Source organism: Callithrix jacchus, chromosome 20 (assembly GCF_049354715.1).
Source record: "Callithrix jacchus isolate 240 chromosome 20, calJac240_pri, whole genome shotgun sequence".
Classification (NCBI taxonomy): Eukaryota; Metazoa; Chordata; class Mammalia; order Primates; family Cebidae; genus Callithrix; species Callithrix jacchus.
The window spans coordinates 29,962,620-29,983,012 of NC_133521.1; the positions used below are offsets into that span (position 1 = coordinate 29,962,620).

The 20,393-nt window shown below is 43.3% G+C and overlaps 1 protein-coding gene across 2 annotated transcripts in view; it reads left to right on the top strand.

Annotated features, from left to right (window-relative positions):
* Positions 1-20,393, top strand: part of PKD1L3 (polycystin 1 like 3, transient receptor potential channel interacting) — a 92,219-nt gene that overhangs the window by 63,149 nt on the left and 8,677 nt on the right. The window contains exons 23-28 of one of the 2 annotated variants that reach the window (XM_078357613.1): positions 1,114-1,254; positions 2,245-2,430; positions 10,175-10,490; positions 11,698-11,831; positions 18,178-18,305; positions 19,803-19,963. In XM_078357613.1, the coding sequence (XP_078213739.1) occupies positions 1,114-1,254; positions 2,245-2,430; positions 10,175-10,490; positions 11,698-11,831; positions 18,178-18,305; positions 19,803-19,963 (1,066 nt within the window). Of the gene's footprint in view, positions 1-1,113; positions 1,255-2,244; positions 2,431-10,174; positions 10,491-11,697; positions 11,832-18,177; positions 18,306-19,802; positions 20,058-20,393 lie in introns of those variants that run through there. The other variant, XM_078357612.1, reaches the window with a different exon arrangement.

Genomic DNA, 20,393 nt, shown 5'->3' on the forward strand with positions numbered 1-20,393 from the left:
TTTTGAGATAAAGTCTTGCTCTGTCACCCATGCTGGGGTACAGTGGCATGATCTCGGCTTACTGCAACCTCTGCCTCCCAGGTTTAAGCAATTCTCCTGCCTCAGCCTCCAGAGCAGCTGGGATTACAGGTGCACACCATGACGCCCAGCTAATATTTTATATTTTTAGTAGAGACGGTTTCGCCATGTTGGACAGGCTGGTCTCAACCTCCCGAGCTCAGGTGATCGGACCGCCTTGGCCTCCCGAAGTGCTGGGATTACAGGCATGAGCCACCGCTCCTGGCCTCATGTCCTCCTCTAATTCACTGGCTTTCTCTCACTCTTAATCTGTCTCTAGATTCTTCTACTCACGGTGTTGTCTGCAGACCAGCAGCATTGTCCTCTCCTGGAATTCTCAGAAATGCAGAATCATCTTAGCAGTTACCCATGGGGTGGAAAAATAAAAAATAAAAACATAGAAATGCAGACTCTTAGGCCCCACCCCAGAATCTTTATTTTAACAATATTCCCAGATGATTCCTATGCACATTAAATGTGACAAATGCCACTATAGACTAGTGCTATCAAAGTGTGGCTCACAGACTAGAGCTGTCTGTTTCTAGTCTAAGATAAGTACAGGAATCAATAAGCATTTAAAGACTTGAGCAATTTGGCAGCCTGACTTTATACCTATTAAATCTAATTTTCAAAAACAGGCTTTGTCTTTTACCTGCTTCTGCTTTATTTTTTTTCTTTTTTTATATATGTTTTAATTTTTTTTTTTTTTTAAGAGACAGGGTCTCAGGTGGATTGCCTGAGGTCAGGGGTTCGAGATCAGCTTGGGCAACATGGCAAAACCCTCCCAAAGTGCTGGAATTACAGGCATGAGCTGCTGTCCTCAGCCTAGTAACTAATTTTTATTGTATTGCATAGAAGTATCAGTCTCCAATTGATTGGAATTTTTTAAAAAACAGGTCCTTTATAATAGAGAGTTTAAGAAGCGCTACATAGGTAGTTTTACTCCTTGTTTCTTCAGCATTTAAAAGGAGGTGCTCACATAGGCGCTCAATGAATGGTGAGTGACCGCTTAGTGAAATATAACATTTCTTTGGTCTGCATTTGAATTTTTGACAGCAAAATGTTCTTCATCAGTACCAGGCTCAAGAGATAAGAACAACCCCGTCTATGTAGCCCCAACTATGAATAGTCCAACTAAGCGCCCAGAAAGAACCTTGGAAAAGAAGAAACTCTTCAAGCTGACTGGAGATATTTTGGGTATGGAGAGGAAATGGCAACATATTGGTAATACAACACTTTTTTCAGAAGGGAAAGGAAGAGAGAGAATAAAATGGAAAATAAAGAAGGGTTCAAAAGCTATCTTTTAAGATCTTCAGCTTGTGAGATTTGGGATTCCAGTAAAGCAGGTGGGATGGTAACTGGACAGACGCCTGATCTTGGAGTCTAGAGGTTTCATTGTGTTCTTGAGTATGTCACTTTTTCCACCTGCAAAATGTAATAACACTTGATCTATGGAGGGAAAATGAAAATGCTTTGGCAAAAGGCTATTCTGGAGGTGCTAGTTGACTGGTTTCAATACATCTAGTTCATTACTGGATTCTCGAACCCAAAGAAGACAAATTCTGTTTTTATCATGACTTCGCTTCTAGTGAATGCAATCAGATGACTGAGACGGAGTGCACGCTTAGTCCTTAGAGCTAACCACATTTCTTGTGTGGGATTTTATGTATATATATATTTTTTTAATGGAGTCTCTGTTGCCCAGGCTGGAGTGCAGTGGTGCAGTCTCGGCTTACTGCAACCTCTGCTTCCCAGGTTCCAGCGATTCTTCTGCCTCAGCCTCCCAGGTAGCTGGGGTTACAGGCATGCACAACCACACCTAGCTAATTTTTATATTTTTAGTAGAGAGGAGGTTTTACCATATTGGCCAAGTTTGTCTCGAACGCCTGACCTCAGGTGATCTGCCTGTCTCGGCCTCCCAAAGTGCGAGCGTTACAAGTGTGAGCGACTGCGCCCAGCCTGTGTATCTTATTTTAAGTAAAATGTATGATTAATGGCAGAATAATTCTGGGAAGGAAATGTGTATATGTGTATTTATAATTATTTGATTGAACCATATGAAATTGCCAGTTTTTTACTGGTTTTGACATACATATGTCTATAGACTTAGGAAAAATGAAGAAAAAGGCATAGAGAATTTCTAAGTTAACCAGTCAATTATGACATTTTTTTCCTCTTCTAAACTAGTACAAATCTTCTTCCTTACCCTGTTGATGACTACAATCTACTCAGCAAAGAACTCCAATAGATTTTACCTCCACCGAGCTATCCAGAGGACCTTTGCTCACCGTTTCTCAGAAATCAAGCTTCTTCAGGATTTCTATCCCTGGGCCAATCACATCCTCCTTCCTAACCTGTATGGGGATTACAGAGGTAAGAATGCAGTCCTGGAGCTCAGTCATTGCAAATGTGGGATACAATTAATTTTCCAAATACCCGCTACCAAGACCCATGAGAAAGTGAGGAAGGTCAGCTGGCTTTTATTGATACGGCCGTACCTGTGGGTGTCTCAAGGGTCTGTTCCCTGAACCTCATCTAAGCAGGTTCAGTTATATCTGTTCACCCAGGCCTATGGGGCTGATTTCCACTGATGAGTTTCACAAAAAGCTGACAAGAATGAGAATGGTTTCAGTGACATCATGAGAAGGAACTGGAGTGACCCCTGGGACTCAGCCACACGTAGCTAAGAAGGCTGTTGGATAAGTGCAAAACCGGGAATGTGGTTTCGCTGGGAAGATCTCCACATGAGATGATATTCTGGCCTGAGCCATCTTTCCCAGTCTATGAGTTTGTCTGTGTAACTTTACCTTTGCTTGGATGGGTACCCAGTTCAGCCCCCACAAACATGCATGGAACTCCTGTAATGAGCTGCGAACTGTCCTAGGAGCTAATGATAAAAAGATGGACCTGATGCTTTGCTGTGGACAGTGAAGAAGAAATGCTGAAGAATGACTTTCTTAAGGAATGCATCTTTTTTTTTCTGTTTTTTGTTTTTGAGATAGTCTCAGTCTGTCATACAGGTTGGAGTGCAGTGGCGTGATCATGGCTCACTGCAACTCCTGCCTCCTGGGTTCAAGGAATTCTCCTGCCTCAGCCTCTCTACTAGCTGGGATTACAGGCATGCATCACCACACCTGGCTAATTTTTTTTTTTTTTTTTTTGAGACGGAGTTTTGCTTTTATCACCAAGATGGGAGTGCAGTAGTGTGATCTAGGCTCACTGCAGTCTCCACCTCCTCGGTTTCAATGATTCTCCTGCCTCAGCCTCCTGAGTAGCTGGGATTACAGGTGCATGCCACCACACCTGGCTGATTTTTGTGTATTTGGTAGAGATAGGGATTCACCATGTTGGTCTCAAACTCCTGACCTCAAGTGATCCACCCGCCTCAACCTCCCAAATCACCAGGATTATAGGAATGAGCCACCATATCTGCCAGGAACATTTCTTGATCAATATTTTTCCACCAGTTACCAGCTTTCATTATATAACTGTAGATCATGTTAAGTAAAGCTGCATTCTGAAAATTGTTACATTCATTTATCTCAGGATTGGTGGCTTCCTGATGAGATTTGGATCATCTCCTAGGTTCCTGAAAAAGAATCTAAAATACTTTTTTCTCTCAGCAGACATTTACAGTCTTTTCTTAAAGGTGTGATTGGTGTATTTGGGTAAGTTTTTATAGATGACAACTCCTGTTTATTGCATGTTGAATCTATTTAGTTCAATTTTTTTTTTAATTTTACTATTAGAGTCAGAATCTCACTCTCTCACCCAGGCTAGAATGCAGTGACAGGATCTCATCACACTACAGACTTGAACTCGTGGGCTCGAGCAATTCTCCCACCTCAGCCTCCTGAGAAGCTGTGAATACAGGAGTGTGCCCCATGCCCGGTTAATTTTTTTTTTTTTTTTTTTTTTTAAGAGACAGTGTCTCGCTATGTTGCCCAGACTGGTGATGTTAGTTCAGTTTTAGGTGGAATTCAGGGTATGTTCTTTTTTTCCAAGAAAGAGTTTTGCTCTGTTGTCCAGGCTGGAGTGCAGTGGCGTGATCTCGGCTCACTGCAACCTCCACCCATCATGTTCAAGCAATTCTCAGCATCCTGAGTAGCTGGGATTATAGGTACCCGTTACCATGCCTGGCTAATTTTTATATTTTTAGTAGAGATGAGGCTTCACCATGTTGGCCATGCTGGTTTCAAACTCCTCTCCTGAGGTGATTCACCTGCCTTGGGCTCCCAAAGTGCTAGAATTAAAGGCATAACTCATCATGTCCTGTCCAGGGCACATTACTTACAGTCTGTAAATCTACCTTGTGCTGAACAAAATAATGAATCAAAATAACTGGACCAGGCCCAGTGGCTTATGCCTCTGATGCTAGTGCTTTGGGAGGCTGTAGCAGGGGGATCAGTTGAAGCCAGTAGTAGTTCAAGACCAGCCTGGGCAACATGACAAGATCCCATCTCTACAGAAATTATATAAATTATCCAGGCATGGTTGCACGTGACTATAGTACCAGCTGCTTGGGAGCTTAAGATAGGAGGATGATTTGAGCCCAGGAGTTCAAGGCTGCAGTGAGCCATGATCGCACCACTGCACTCTAGTCTGAGCAGAGCCAAGACCCCATCTCAAAAATAGTGGGCCAGGTGCAGTGACTCACATCTGTAATCCCAGCACTTTAGGAGGCTGAGTGGGTGGATCATGAGGTCAAGAGATGGAGACCATCCTGGCCAACATGGTGAAACTGCATCTCTACTAGAAATAAAAAAAACATTAGCTGAGTGTGGTGGCACACGCCTGTAGGCCCAGCTACTCAGGAGGCTGAGGCAGGAGAATTGCTTAAACTGGGGAAGTGGAGGTTGCAGTGAGCCGAGATCACACCACTGTACTCCAGTCTGGCGACAGAGCAAGACTCCATCTCAAAAAAGAAAAAAACAAAAATAGTGACTGGATCTCTGGCTGTGGTCTGCACCATCATGGTAGGCATGGTCTCTCCTGCATCCTTCACTCTGTAGTATGTAGTGTCTTGGCCGGACACAGTGGCCATGCCTGTAATCCTTGAGCCCAGGAGTTAAAGACCAGCCTGGACAACATAGTGAGACCTTGTATCTGTTTTTTAAAAATCGAAAAATTTTTAAAAGAATCGTTTTGCAAATCAGTAAAATATGAATGTGGAGAAAATCTAGCCAGGCACAGTGGCTCATGCCTATAATCACAGCACTTTGGGAGGCCAAGGTGGGAGGATCACTTGAGCCCAGGAATTTAAGACTCAGCCTAGGCAACATCGTGAAAACCCCATCTCTACAAAAAACATACAAACTATCTGGGCATGGTAACACACACCTGTGGTCCCAGCTATTTGGGAGGCTGGGGTGGGAGAATTGCTTGAGCCTGGGAGGCAGAGGTTGCAGTGAGCCAAGATCACACCACTGCACTCCAGCCTGGGTGACAGAGTGAGACTATGCCTCAAAAAAAAAAAAAAAATCCAAGTGGACAACAAGGGTATATTGTGCAACTCTTCTTTGTCCCCTAGTCCCCCTTCTCTCAACAAGGAGCTGCATTCCCAGTTTATTATATATTCTTTCAGAGGTAATAGCCAGATGTGGTGACTCACTTTGTGGGTATAATCCTAGCACTTTGGAAATAAGGCAGGCATATCATGAGGTCATGAGTTCAAGACCAGCTTGGCCAACATGGTGAAACCTCATCTCTAGTAAAAATAAAAGAAGTTAGCTGGGCATAGTGGTGGGCCCCTGTAATCCCAGCTACTAGGGAGGCTGAGGCAGGAGAATTGCTTGAACCCAGGAAGCTGAGGTTGCAGTGAGTCGAGATGGCACCAAGTGACAGAGTTAGAGTCCGTCTCAAAAAAAAAAACACTGAGGTAATGTATGCATTTGCAAATGTATTTGACAATGAATGATAGCATACTATAAAAATATTCATGTGGCCAGGGGCAGTGGCTCACACCTGTAATCCCAACACTTTGGGAGGCCAAGGTGGGCAGATCACTTGAGGTCAGGAGTTCAAGACCAGCCTGATCAAGATGGTGAAACCCCATCTGTACTAAAAATATATATATATGTGTGTGTGTGTATATATATATATATATATGAATATATATGTGTATGTGTATATATATATATATATGAATATGTGTGTGTGTGTGTGTGTGTATGTATATATATATATATATATATATATATATATATATATAAATTAGCTTGAACTGGTAGTGCGTGCCTGTAGTCCTAGCTGCTCAGGAGGTTGAGGCAGGAGAAATTGGTTGAACCTGGGAGGCGGAGGTTCCAGTGAGTCAGGATAATGCCTCTGCACTCCAGCCTGGGTGACAGAGCAAGACTCTCTCTTAAAAAAAAAAAAAAGGCAGCAGTATATGAGAGCACCTGCCCACATCCCCAGCAGACAGCCTGGTGAAAATTGATGTTTTCAAACAATTCAGGTGTCCCTGAAATACATGAAAGACTTTGCAACTGCACTCAGAGAAATCCAAGTTCAAACTAAACTAAGATACCCTTTTTCCCTTCTCATAGGGGCAAGACTTGCCCATATGCCTTTGCCTTTTTTCATTCAGTCCTTCCTGTATTCTATTTTTAAGACATAAATCTGTGTTACTTCACTGTTCAAAACCTCCCAGTAGATTTACATCAAACTTAAAGTCCCAAGTCCTTTCCAAAGCTTACAAGGGCCTGCCTAGTTTGGCCCCTGGTTGTACCTGATACTTCATCTCTTACTCCTCTGACTGTTCACACTACTGCAGCCATTCAAGCATCTGTATTTTCCTTAAATATGTCACGCTTGCTCTCACTCAGGGCCTTGGAACTTGCTGTTCTCCTGGCAGCTAATATTTGCACTGTGTGCCCGCGACTGTGTTAGGGCCTCTCCTACGCCACCTTCCCAGAGAAGCTTCTCTAATGAACCTACCTAAAGTAACAGCATGGCTCCTCCCCAAAGCACTCTTCATCCCCTTACCCTGCTTAATTTTTCTTCATAGCTCTTATCATTACCTGAATGTTATCTGGTTATTGCCTGTCTCTCACTCCTCAAATATGGGCTCTCTGTGGCCTAAACTCTCTTACGTCCACTGATATATTCTGGGTACCTAGGTGGGACATGGTGCCTTTGAGCACTCGAGACATATTGATTGAAAAAATGAATGAATAAGCCTCTGCCCATATTCTTTGCCTATTTTTCAACAGGCTGTGTGGTTCTGTTTACCCATTTTGATTTGTAGGAGCTTTTTAAATATTAAGAACATATATAAAGATCTAGATCTTTATAGAGATACAGACTAAGAACCTATAAATACTAATTTAGGAAATTAATATTTTTATTACATTCTTCCTGCCTGAGGGCATGGTATGCTTCTATGTCTGTTTTCATCTTCATTTGTAGCTCTCAGTAATATTCAGAATTGATCCCCATATAGTTTGTGTGCATCTCTTGTTAGGCTTATTTTTCCTTTTGTGTTACTATTATAAGTAAGATGTTTTAGGCCAGGTGTGGCAGCTCATACCTTAACCTCAGCACTTTGGGAGGCCAAGGTGGGCAGATCACCTGAGGTCCGAACTTTGAGACTAGCCTGGCCAACATGGTGAAACCTTGTCTCTACTGAAAAATAAATTTTTTAAAGTTAAAAAAAGTAGCTGGGTGTGGTGACAGGCACCTGTAGTATGTGCTACTTGGGAGGCTGGGGCAGGAGAATCACTTGAACTCAGGGGGCAGAAGTTACAATGAGCAAAGATCGTGCCACTGCATTTCAGCCTGGGCAACAGAGGGAGACTCTGTCTCGAAAAAAATATTTTAGTTCTGTATACCATCTAAGTAAATATTGTGTGGCCATATGAACACTATTGATTTCTTTGTGTTTATTTCTTATCCAGCCACCTTGCTGAATTCTTTTTGTAAGTACAATTGGGCCTTGAACAACACAGGGCTTGGGGTACTGGCCCCACTGCAGACGAAAATTTATGTATAATTTTTTTTTTTTTTTTTGAGAAGTCTCACTCTGTCGCCAGGCTGGAGTGCAGTGGCGTGATCTCAGCTCACTGCAGCCTCCCCCTCCCAGGTTCAAGCAACTCTCCTGCCTCATCCTCCTGAGTAGCTGGGATTACAGCCACATGCCACCACGCCCAACTAATTTTTATATTTTTAGTAGAGACAGGGTTTCACCATGTTGGTCAAGCTGGTCTCAAACTATTGACCTCATAATCCACCCACCGTGGCCTCCCAAAATTCTGGGATTACAGATGTGAGCCACCATGCCCAGCCCATGTGTAACTTTGGACTCCTCCAAAGCTTAACTACCAATAGCCCACTATTGACTGGAAGCCTTCCTGGTAATAGTTGATTAACATATGTTTTGTATGTTATATGTATTATATGCTGAATTCTTACAATAAGTTAGAGAAAAGAAAATATTAAGATCATAAGGAAGATAAAATAATTTACTGTTCATTAAGTGGAAGTGTATCATCATAAACGTCCATATCCTCATCGTCTTCACATTGAGCAGGCTGAGGGCGAAACAGAGGGATTTGTCTTGGTGTCTCAGGGGTGGCAGAGATGCAAGAAAATATAGGAGGACCTCTACAGGTCAAACATGTATTGTTTAAAGGTCAGTTTTTCAGTTGATTCTCTTAACATATAGATAGACATATCATTTAAAAATTGTGACAATTTCACTTTCTTATACATCTCATTTTTATTAAATTTTTTTTTTGAGACAGAGTTTTGCTCTGTGGCCCAGGCTGAAGTGCAGTGGTACAATCTCAGCTCACTGCAACCTCCACCTCCCGCGTTCAAGCAATTCTCTGCTTCAGCCTCCCAAGTAGCTGGGATTACAGGTGCCCATCACCATGCCCAGCTAATTTTTGTATTTTTAGTAGAGACGGGATTTCACCATCTTGACCAGGTTGGTCTTGAACTCCTGACCTCATGATCCGCCCACCTCAGCCTCCCAAAGTGCTGGGATTACAGGTACCCTGCAAAAAAAAATTTTTTTTGTAAAGACCAGATCCCCCTTTGTTGCCCAGGCTGGTCTTAAACTCCTGGCTTCAAGCCATCCTCCTGTGTTGGCCTCCTAAAGTGCTGGGGTTACAGCTGTGATGTACCATATCCATCCTTATTTCTTTTTCTTGCCTAATAGCATTATTTAGAACCTACAAAAATGTCTGCAAACCTAATGGTGAAAGTGTGCATTTTTTTCTCATTACTGACTTAATGTGGCACTTTATATGTATATATGAAAGAAAGAAAGAGAAAGAGAAAGGGGGAGAGAGAACAGGAGTCTTGCTCTATTGCCCAGCCTGGAATGCAATCTAAAAATAGGTATTAAAAACCTCTTTTAATGCTGATAATTGTGCTTAACAGCAGAGACAGGAAGGAATAAGGAAAGAAAATAACAAACAGCCAACCAATATTTCATTTAAGTCTGTGAAATGCTGTGCAAGTGGTGAAGAGTGATTTGCTTCCATTTATGTGGTCACTTTCAAAATAGGTGTAATGTGATACTGAGAAAAATGTATGTTCTGTGGACCCGGGGTGAAGAATTCTATAAATATTCACTGAGTTTACTTGTTCCAGGTCTGAGTTCAAATCATAAATGACCCTGTTAATTTTCTATCTCGTCGATCCATTGAATATTAACAATGTGGTGTCAAAGTCTCCTGCTATTATTGTGCGGGAGTCCAAGTCTCTTTATAAGTCATTGAAAACTTGTCTTATGTATCTGGGTGCCCCTATATTGGGTGCATATATATTTATGATCATTGACTCCTATTGTTGCATTGATCCTTTTACCCTTATGTAATGTCCTTCTTTGTTTCTTTTAGTCTTTGTTACTATTAAAGTCTATTTTGTCAGAGACGAAAGTTACAACTCCTGTTTGTTTGTTTCTCTCCATTTGATTGGTGAGTCTTCCTCCAACCTTTTGTTTTGAGTCTTTGTATGTCCTTGCTTATGAGATGGATCTGGATACAGCATACTGGTGGGTTTTGGCTTTTTAATGTGGCACTTTTTACATCATTTTTTTCTGCATTCTGGATGTGATGCAAAAAAGATTTTAAAAACGTAAACAAAAGTGTTTCTTTTACTTTCTCATTAGGATTTATTGCTGATGGGAACTCCTTTCTTTTGGGCAACGTTCTGCTTCGTCAGATTCGTATTCCTGATGCTGGACTCTTCCCAGTTGGAGCATCTCCCCAGCTTCAAGTGAAACCATCTCACCAACATCAGGAGGATACAGAGAACTATGGGGTTAATTGGGGCGCCCTTGATACAAATATCACCAAATCAGATAGCATTTGGCATTATCAGAATCAAGAGACCCTGGGCGGCTATTCTATTCAAGGGGAATTTGCCACTTACTCAGGAGGAGGATACGTTGTGAATCTTGGAAGAAACTCCAGTACTGCAACCCGGTGAGTAGCCTCAGCCCTGAACGAGAGGACCAGAATATTTGCTTTTGCCCATTCATAGGACAGTTAGGAATTTCAGACCCATTTGAGTGGTTTTGACAGCTACGCTCTTGTCTATAAAACTTGTGGACACTCTTTTTAAATTTTTGACTTTTTTTTCTTTGTTTTGAGATGGAGTTTCACTATTGTTGCCCAGGCTGGAGTGTAGTGGGCTATCTTGGCTCCACCTCCCAGATTCAGGTGATTCTCCTACCTCAGCCTCCCAAGTAGCTGGTATTACAGGCGTGCGCCACCACACTCAGCTAATTTTGTATTTTTAGTAGAGAGAGGGTTTCTCCATGTTGGTCAGGCTGGTCTCAAACTCCCAACTTCAGTTGATTCACCCACTGTGGCCTCCCAAAGTGCTGAGATTATAGCCATGAGCCACCGCGCCCAGGCTTTATTTTAGCCATCTAAAGAAATAAACCCTTTAGTTTAAAAATTCCTTGCTCAAGTTCAAACTACAGGTATGTTTTGGTTTGGCAGTTTGCCAACATTCATTTTGTAGCTGGAAAAATACCTGTCAGTTTCAATCCTAGCTGAAGTTAAACTCAAGTAACCATAGCTTGGGCAAACTGTAATCTTCACATGTAAAGGAAACATTGCTGGTCATGAGCCAAAATACAGAAGCCCAAAATTCAAATGCCAAAATTAAGTTTCCTGAGACTTTCAGAGTGGTTTACTATTCTCAGAGTCTCTGTCTTTACATGAGGAAAAAAAAGTCTAAATAAAAACAATTACCTCTTCATTTAAATGTACAGCAAGGAATTCATTATTCAGAAAGTGCCAACCAAATAGTGACATTTATACTCCTTCTACCTCCCAAAACTGAACAGCTGTTAGTAAAGAGTAGCTTTTAATACTTCAAGTAGAAACAGTTATCATAGCATATGAAATTCTACTTCAGACCTAAAATGCCAAATATGTTTTCCTGAATGGTGAATCTTCTTTTGAATATTATTGTAAAAACTTTCATTGTTATGGTCTACTAAATTGATATTAATAGCAGTGAAAGTCTGGGCTTTAGTAATCATAAAGTATTTCATAGGAGAAGTAGATTGGGAAATGTAACTTCTTACTTGGTATATGACGGTGGTGTTGGGAACATCAGGGTGTTATCCGCCTTTGCAGTATTGGAGAAAGCAGCTGACCCTGTCCTCTTTTTACCCAGAGTTCTACAGCATCTTGAACAGAGACATTGGCTGGACCAACGCACAAAAGGCCTCTTTGTGGAATTCGTGGTCTTCAATGCTAATGTGAACCTGTTCTGCGTTGTGACTCTGATGCTGGAGTCCAGTGATGTGGGTATGAAGGCCTCTTCTCTCCTCTGTGATTTGTGCTATGGCCTGGATGTTTGTCCCCTCTAAACCTCATGTTGAAATTCCATCCCCAGCGTTGGAAGTGAAGCCTGGTGGGAGGTGTTTGGGTCCTGGGGAGGCAGATCTTTCATGGATAGATTGATGCCCTCCCTTAGGGGTAAGTGAGTTGTCATTCTATTAATTCCCAAGAAAGCTGGTTGTTTAAAAAGAGCCTGGCATTTCCCTGACCCCTGTCCTGGTTCCTCTTATTCCATATGATCTCTGCATAGGCTGTCTCCCCTTTACCTTTTGCCATAAGTGGCAGCAGCCTGAAGCTCTCACCAGATGCAGATGCCCAATTTTGAGCTTTCCAGACATCAGAATTGCGAGCCAAAGAAACCTTTTTTCATTATAAATTACCCAAGGCTTGGATACTCCTTTATAGCAACACAAAGACACTTGGGTAGCTCAGGAGAAGGCCGAGGTTCTTTCTCTATCTTATACCACTAAGTTAAATATTTTTAAAGTTAGAATTATTATATATAAATATAACTTTAAGAGTCAAATAGTTCAAGGGAGAAACAGGAGCCCTCAGTTCATCCCTCCCTCCTTCCTACTCTTCAGAGGAGGCTACTTTCAGTTTTTTTAAACTAGATCTTTCAGATTTTAAAAATTATTAACATGATTATTGTATATTTTACAAATTTTCAGTTTTGGATATTATCTATTTCTTTGTTAGGATGAGGATTTAGCTTGCTTGCTTGCCTTTTTTTTGAGGCAGAGTCTCGCTCAGTCACCCACTCTGCAGTGCAGTGGTATAATCTCGGCTCACTGCAACCTCTGCCTCAAGCCATTCTCCTGCCTCAGCCTCCTGAGTAGCTGGTATTACAGGCACCTGCCACCACACCTGGCTAATTTTTGTATTTTAGTAGAGATGGGGGTTTCATCATGTTGGCCAGGCTGGTCTTGAACTCCTGACCTCAGGTGATCCACCTCCCTCAGCCTCCCAAAGTACTGGGATTAAAGGCAGGAGCCACCACACCCAGCCTTGGAATTTGAGATTTAGAATTTAGCTTTCTTACACCCACATATGTTGAACACATACACATCTTTTTTCTTTCCTCTTGCAATAGAGTAATAAAATTTATTTAGTTTAATATTGAGTATTTCCATTATGTGTTTCAGTGATGAGACATTAGTATATTATGATTGAATTTTGTTTCTTTTTTTATTTATTGCATTTTAGGTTTTGGGGTACATGTGCAGAGCATGCAATACAGTTGCATAGGTACACACATGGCAGTGTGTTTTGTTTGCTTTCTCCCCTTCACCCACATTTGGCATTTCTCCCCAGGCTATCCCTCCCCACCTCCCCCTCCCACTGGCCCTCCCCTTTTCCCCCCAATAGACCCCAGTGTGTAGTACTCCCCTCTCTGTGTCCATGTGTTCTCATTTTTCATCACCCGCCTATGAGTGAGAATATGCAGTGTTTCATTTTCTGTTCTTGTGTCAGTTTGCTGAGAATGATGTTCTCCAGATTCATCCATGTCCCTACAAACGACACGAACTCATCATTTCTGATTGCTGCATAATATTCCATGGTGTATATGTGCCACATTTTCCCAATCCAGTCTATCATCAATGGGCATTTGGGTTGATTCCAGGTCTTTGCTATTGTAAACAGTGCTGCAACGAACATTCGTGTGCATGTGTCCTTATAGTAGAACGATTTATAGTCCTTTGGATATATACCCAGTAATGGGATTGCTGGGTCAAATGGAATTTCTATTTCTAAGGCCTTGAGGAATTGCCACACTGTCTTCCACAATGGTTGGACTAATTTACACTCCCACCAACAGTGTAAAAGTGTTCCTTTTTCTCCACATCCTCTCCAGCATCTGTTGTCTCCAGATTTTTTTAATGATCGCCATTCTAACTGGCGTGAGATGGTATCTCAATGTGGTTTTGATTTGCATCTCTCTGATGACCAGTGACGATGAGCATTTTTTCATATGATTGTTGGCCTCATATATGTCTTCTTTCGTAAAGTGTCTGTTCATATCCTTTGCCCAATTTTGAATGGGCTTGTTTGTTTTTTTCCTGTAAATCTGTTTGAGTTCTTTGTAAATTCTGGATATCAGCCCTTTGTCAGATGGGTAAACTGCAAAAATTTTTTCCCATTCTGTTGGTTGCCAATTCACACTAGAGACTGTTTCTTTTGCTGTGCAGAAGCTGTGGAGTTTCATTAGGTCCCATTTGTCTATTTTGGCTTTTGTTGCCAATGCTTTTGGTGTTTTGTTCATGAAGTCCTTGCCTACTCCTATGTCCTGGATGGTTTTGCCTAGATTTCCTTCTAAGGTTTTTATGGTGCCAGGTCTTATGTTTAAGTCTTTAATCCATCTGGAGTTAATTTTAGTGTAAGGTGTCAGGAAGGGGTCCAGTTTCTGCTTTCTGCACATGGCTAGCCAGTTTTCCCAGCACCATTTGTTGAACAGGGAATCCTTTCCCCATTGCTTGTTTTTGTCAGGTTTATCAAAGATTGTATGGTTGTAGCTATGTTGTGTTGCCTCTGATGCCTCTGTTCTGTTCCATTGGTCTATATCTCTGTTTTGGTACCAGTACCATGCTATTTTGATTACTGTAGCCTTGTAGTATAGTTTGAAATCCGGTAGTGTGATGCCCCCAGCTGTGTTCTTTTTTATTAGAATTGACTTGGCTATGCGGGCTCTCTTTTGGTTCCATATGAAGTTCATGGTGGTGAATTTTGTTTCTTATACAACCTTTTGTTTGCATCAAAAAAAAGGAAGGCAATAAAAAGCAAATAAATTCTAATTATAAACTCTGTGCCCGGCTGGGCTTGGTGGCTCATACCTATAATCCCAGCACTTTGGGAGGCTGAGGCAGGTGGATCACCTGAAGTCAGGAGTTGGAGAACAGCCTGGCCAACATGACAAAACTCCGTCTCTACCAAAAATACAAAAGTTAGCCAGGCATGGTGGCACACACCTGTAATCCCAGCTACTCAGGAGGCTTGAACTCAGGAGGCAGAGGTTGCAGTGAGCTGAGATCATGCCACTGCACTCCAGCCTGGGGTACAGAGTGAGACTCTGTCTCAAAAAAAAAAAAAAAAAAAAAAAGACTGTTATCTATGTCTCTCTTTTGGGCAGTCAGTTTTTAGAGACCCTCCAAACTCCTACCTTGAGGATATGAGCCTATTATAGTTCTCAGAGTGAGTTGGGGGAAAGGATGTGGGAAGCATCTCACCATGCGGTATGTAAACTTGCCCTTAATCCCCTTTTCCACTAAACTGTTACTCTCACATGCAGCTCGTGCCCCAAGTCCAGATTCTCTCATTCAGCATCACTTGGAAACAAACTTTTAGTCACAGGGTGGTGGAAGGCAAGATGGGTAGCAAATCCCTGGTTGTGAATGGTGAGGGAGGAAATTTGGAATCTAATTGTATATATGTATATATATATATTTTTTTGTTTGTTTGTTTTTTTGAAGTTTTTACTTTATCCTTTTACTTTCATTATAGTGGCATTTCGTCAGGGATTGGAGGTAAACTGGTCCATTCAGTTTCTCCCCCTCTAACAGGAAGTCTGTCTATATACATACATACATATATACTTTCAGTTGATGCTATTTTCAGTTCCAGCTGAACGTCTACCTTCAGAAATAGCTGATGCCTGCAATGTCTGAGGCTTTCCACAGTTTTGTGGTTAGAACTGGTTTGCTTCCGGTTTCCTGTACTGCTGCTTAGGTTTCAGCTTTCTTTCTTTTTTTTTTTTAAAGACGACATTTCACCATATTGGTCAGGCTGGTCTTGAACTCCCGACCTCAGGTAATCCGCCCACCTTGGCCTCCAAAGTGCTTAGATTACAGGCATGAGCCACCACGCCCGGCCAGGTTTCAGCTTTCTTGAACTTGCTAAGTCAGTGTGATTCCTCTACTGTTCAGCTTCTAACAATTTGTTGCCCTCATCTGCCCTCCTTTTCTTCATCTTTTGAAGATTTTACTTTATCCTTTCACTTTCATTATAGTGGCATTTTGTCAGGGATTGGAGGTAAACTGGTCCATCAGTTTCCCTCCCTTTAACAGGAAGTCTGTCCTAATCCAACTTCTTTCTCCTCTTTCTTCTTTCTCCCAGAATTGGTTGACAAGTATCCTTCCATTTTCGGGCACATCTTTCTCCTAATCAGGAATTTTTCTCCTCTCAGACCTGCAGAATAGACCACTTCTCTTATACTTGTTTCTAATGAACCATAAAGGGTTCCTGAGGGTCTTCACGGGGTTTTTATTGTTAGTTACTACCAAAAAATAGACAGGGATTAAAATGGGAAAAGCTCTCAGTCTTGAGAGCTAGCTAGGTGAAATAGGAATTCCTTTTGTTCTTAAATGTCTTTTCTACCTACAAGAGGTACATCTGAGTTTTAATGTCATGGCATCCTTAGGGTGTGGCTTTGCCAGCCAGAAACCTCTGTGGCCAGCAGCACCTTCTGCCTGAGTATTGCTTGCACCCGCTGGGCTCCTTCTGCCCACTTGGCCTGGCAGGCTGCACTTGGCTCATGCTACCGGCCTGGATCCCACACCTGCCAAGGGAGAGCCAGGCACGGAGCAGCAAAGGGATAGCTAGGTGAGCAATTGTGGGGTCCAGCCACTGCACACAGCCAGGCATGCTGGCTGCTGCAGTGAGGTGGGCATCTCTATGTTCTGGCACAGGTGCCAGCTCCCTGAGAGGCTACAGTTCGACCACATGTGCTTTATGTGGTTTCCACTGTGGGTACCCGCCTCTGAATGAGAGAAACACCATGGTGGCCAGAAGTTTGGAGATGCCAGGAACCATAGAGGCCCAAAGAGGCTGTCACAGCCCTGGCTCAAGGAGCCCATGGGTCTGGGCTTCCCCAAAGGGCCGCAGCTCTTCTCTCCTCCTCATTGCCTGCAACCTGGCCTGCGAGGGGTTGTGTTTCAGCCCTGTTGGTGCTATGCTTTTTCAGTCCCACCACTTGGGGGTCCCGAGTTTTTGTCCTGCATCCAGGAAGAATGAGGTTCACAGACAACTGGAGTGTGAGAGAGGTGGAGAGTGGCAAAACAGTTTTTAGGAGACCTGGAGTGGGTAGCTCCTACCTGCCATCCGCCCAAGTCTGGCTGAGTCTGGAATTTTTATGGGCTTCAGAGGGGAGTGTGTGCTCATTGGTCAATGCGCAGCCATGAGTGAACCCAGGAAAAATGTCTTAAGTTCTCACTCCAGTTGGTGAAAGTGCCAGGTTCCTGAATTGGCAGCCAAGCCCCCTGGCTCAAAGGTGAGGCTGTACTGGGGACCTGCCCGTTTCCACTCAGGAGCCTGTCTGCTTTCTGCCAGCATCCATATGTCACCCATGGTGCCCAGGTTGTCTGTGCCAAGGGGCACCTGCAGGCCCACGACAAAGCTGCCCTTCACCCCCCACCTTGCCCACCCTCCCTCTCATGCTTGTCAGTGCCCAAAGTTCAGAGAGGGCTGAAGCAGTAGGGGGCTGCGTGTCAGCACTGCCCTAAGTGCACACACACCCGTCTGGGTCTTGGCAATGCCCAGGCTCGGCCAAAACTTTGCTCCAAAATCAGAGCAGATGAGGGGAGTGGGGTGGGCTGTGCAGTGGGAGCAGGGATGGCCGGTCTGCAGCCACGGCTGAGCAGCTACAACTGCACCCAGGAGGGTGGGGCTCCCAAGCCTCCAGCTCAGAAGGGGGCAGGTCTCCCACCAGTTACTGGCTCCCACAGCTCAATGGAGCACACAGTCCCGGCCACACCTCCCCCACTGCAGCAGGTGTCATGGCAGCAGCCACTCCAGACAGCCTGCTGCCGCCATCACTAATATTTTGAAGCTTTATGAAAGGTTTACATTCATAAGACCTTTCATGATTTTACAAACTTGAATCTTTTCACTGTCCTTCCACATGGAGGCTGAAGCCTTTTAGTCCATCCTTATGTAAGTGACTGAGTATCCATGGGACACTATCAGTAGTCATGGGGTATCTCTGTGCTTTAGACTTCTCTCTACAGCCATTCCGACTGAGTTAGGGTGACATCTATAACAGGTGTTAAGCCACTGACACCTCCCCTGCAAGGCAGGATCAACAGCATAGCCTTTCCCACTACTGACTTTTGTGAAACCAGTTATTTCTCCAATAGTTTTGAATATATGATCTCATTTAATGTTCATAACAGCCCTAAAGGAAATAGTAAGTGGAGGCTTGAACTCAGAAACATTTGAATTGATGATATAGGAAGAGTTGGGGTTATTCAAAGACAAAGTGTAACGACAAGAGGGCAAAAGTTTTAGACGCTTGTCTCCAGGTGTTCTTCGTTATTCTCAGGCGCTTTCTTCACCTCTGTGAGACTGGAAAGCTTCACTTCCCTCCAGATGTCAAAGAAGGGCTTTGTCTGGTCGGTCATCTCACAAGTCATCTATTATCTACTGATCTGTTACTATGCCTTCATACAGGTGAGTCAGTAATGTTAGATGTCAGCCTGGGCAATGTGGCAAAACCTCATCTTTACCAAACTACAAAAATTACCCAGGTGTGGTGGTGCACACCTGTGGTCCCAGCTACTCGGGAAGCTGAGATGGGACAATCACTTGAGCTTAGGAGGCAGAGGTTGCAGTGAGCCAAGATCACGCCACTGCACTTTAGCCTGGGCCACAGAGCAAGACCCTGTCTCAAAAATGATGATGATGATGTTAGATGTGAGAAATAAAGGTTGCCACATTTTATTTGGGGAACTCCACAATGACCTGTTACCAGAATTATGATGATGATTTTGGTCCTTTTCAGAAACTTGAATTCAGTTAAAGGCTGACTGGTTTTCCACCAAATAGAGTAGCTCTTTCAAATTTCAGGTGCTAAAGAATTTAGCCTGTAGAAATGGTACTTTTGTAGTTTTATTAGCCCTATATAAAGTAATACCAAGCAAGTATGATGAACAAACAGCAAGCATTCAAAAATAAAAATGATTGGCTGAGTGTGATGGCTCACACCTGTAATCCCAGCACATTGGGAGGCTGAGGCAGGTGGATCACCTGAGGTCAGGAGTTCAGGACCAGCCTGGCCAACATGGCGAAACCCCGTCTCTACTAAAAATACAAAATCAGCTGGGTGTGGTGGTGGGCTCCTGAAGTCCCACCTATTCAGTAGGCTGAGGCAAGAGAATTGCTTGAACCTTAGGGGTGGAGGTTGCAGTGAGCCCAGATGGCGCCACTGTACTCCAGCCTGGGCGACAAGAGCGAAACTCCGTCTCAAAAAAAAAAAAAAATACAAATGATTACACTCACAAGAAAATATATTTATATCTTAAGCCAAACATAGTATATTTTCTTCAGTCTCAGGCTTAATAACTAGTTTAGAAACTTTTGCTGGCCATAGTGGCTCACGCCTGTAATCCCAGCAGTTTGGGAGGCTGAAGTGGGCAGATCACTTCAAGCCAGGAGTTCGAGACTAGCCTGGGCAAAATGTCAAAACATTGTCTCTACAAAAAAATACAAAACTTGGCTGGGCATGGTGGCATGTGCCTGTGGTCCCAGCTACTCGGGAAGCTGAGGTGGGAGGATTGCTTGAGCCTGAGCCTGAGCCTGAGAGGTTGAGGCTGCAGTGAGCTATGGTCACACCACTGCACTCCAGCCTGGGCCACAAAGCAAGACCCTGTCTCAAAAAAAGAAACTTGTATTATTTATTTTTAAGTGACAGGCTTGTGATCTCCAAGAAAAAGAATAAATGTATTCATTTAGTGGAAGTTGTATTAGAAGCCCACTTTTCTGTAAGTGGCATTTCTGAATGACTACAGAGCTGAACTAAGACCATAACTCGTTTGTCTAAGTGAGAGCTGATAAATGCCTCACAGTGTGCTTTGCCCATAGACATCAGCTGTGCTTGTCACACTTGAGCAGGGAGCAACCTAGCTTATCTCTTAGACCAGCAGTGGTGACCTTGCTGTCTATGTTTAGGGTTGTCGGCTAAAACGGCAGAAGTGGAGGTTCTTCACCAGGAAAAGAAACATTCTGGACACAAGTATAATCCTCATTAGCTTCATCATCCTGGGGCTTGACATGAAGAGTATTTCTCTACATAAGAAAAACATGGCACGATACCACCATGACCGGGACAGGTGAGAGGAAGCCTAAGGGGCACAGGATACTCCTACCTCATGTCTAAAGTTTCCTGGTTATACACAAGTATTCTTTCAAACTCCCCTTCCTTCACTGGTCTACTAGATCTGTATTTGTATAATATCAGAGTTAAAACAGAAGTTGGATTCATGTCCATAGCAGGGAAAACAATGAACTAGGCTGGGCGTAGTGGCTCACAGCTGTAATCCCAGCACTTTGGGAGGCCAAGGTGGGTAAATCACCTGAGGTCGGGAGTCGGACCAGCCTGACCAACGTGGAGAAATGCCATCTCTATGCCAGGCATGGTGGCGGATGCCTGTAGTCCCAGCTACTAAGGATGCTGAAGCAGGAGAATCGCTTGAATCTGGGGGGCAGAGGTTGCAGTGAGCCAGAATCATGCCATTTCACTCCAGCTTGGGCAACAAGAGC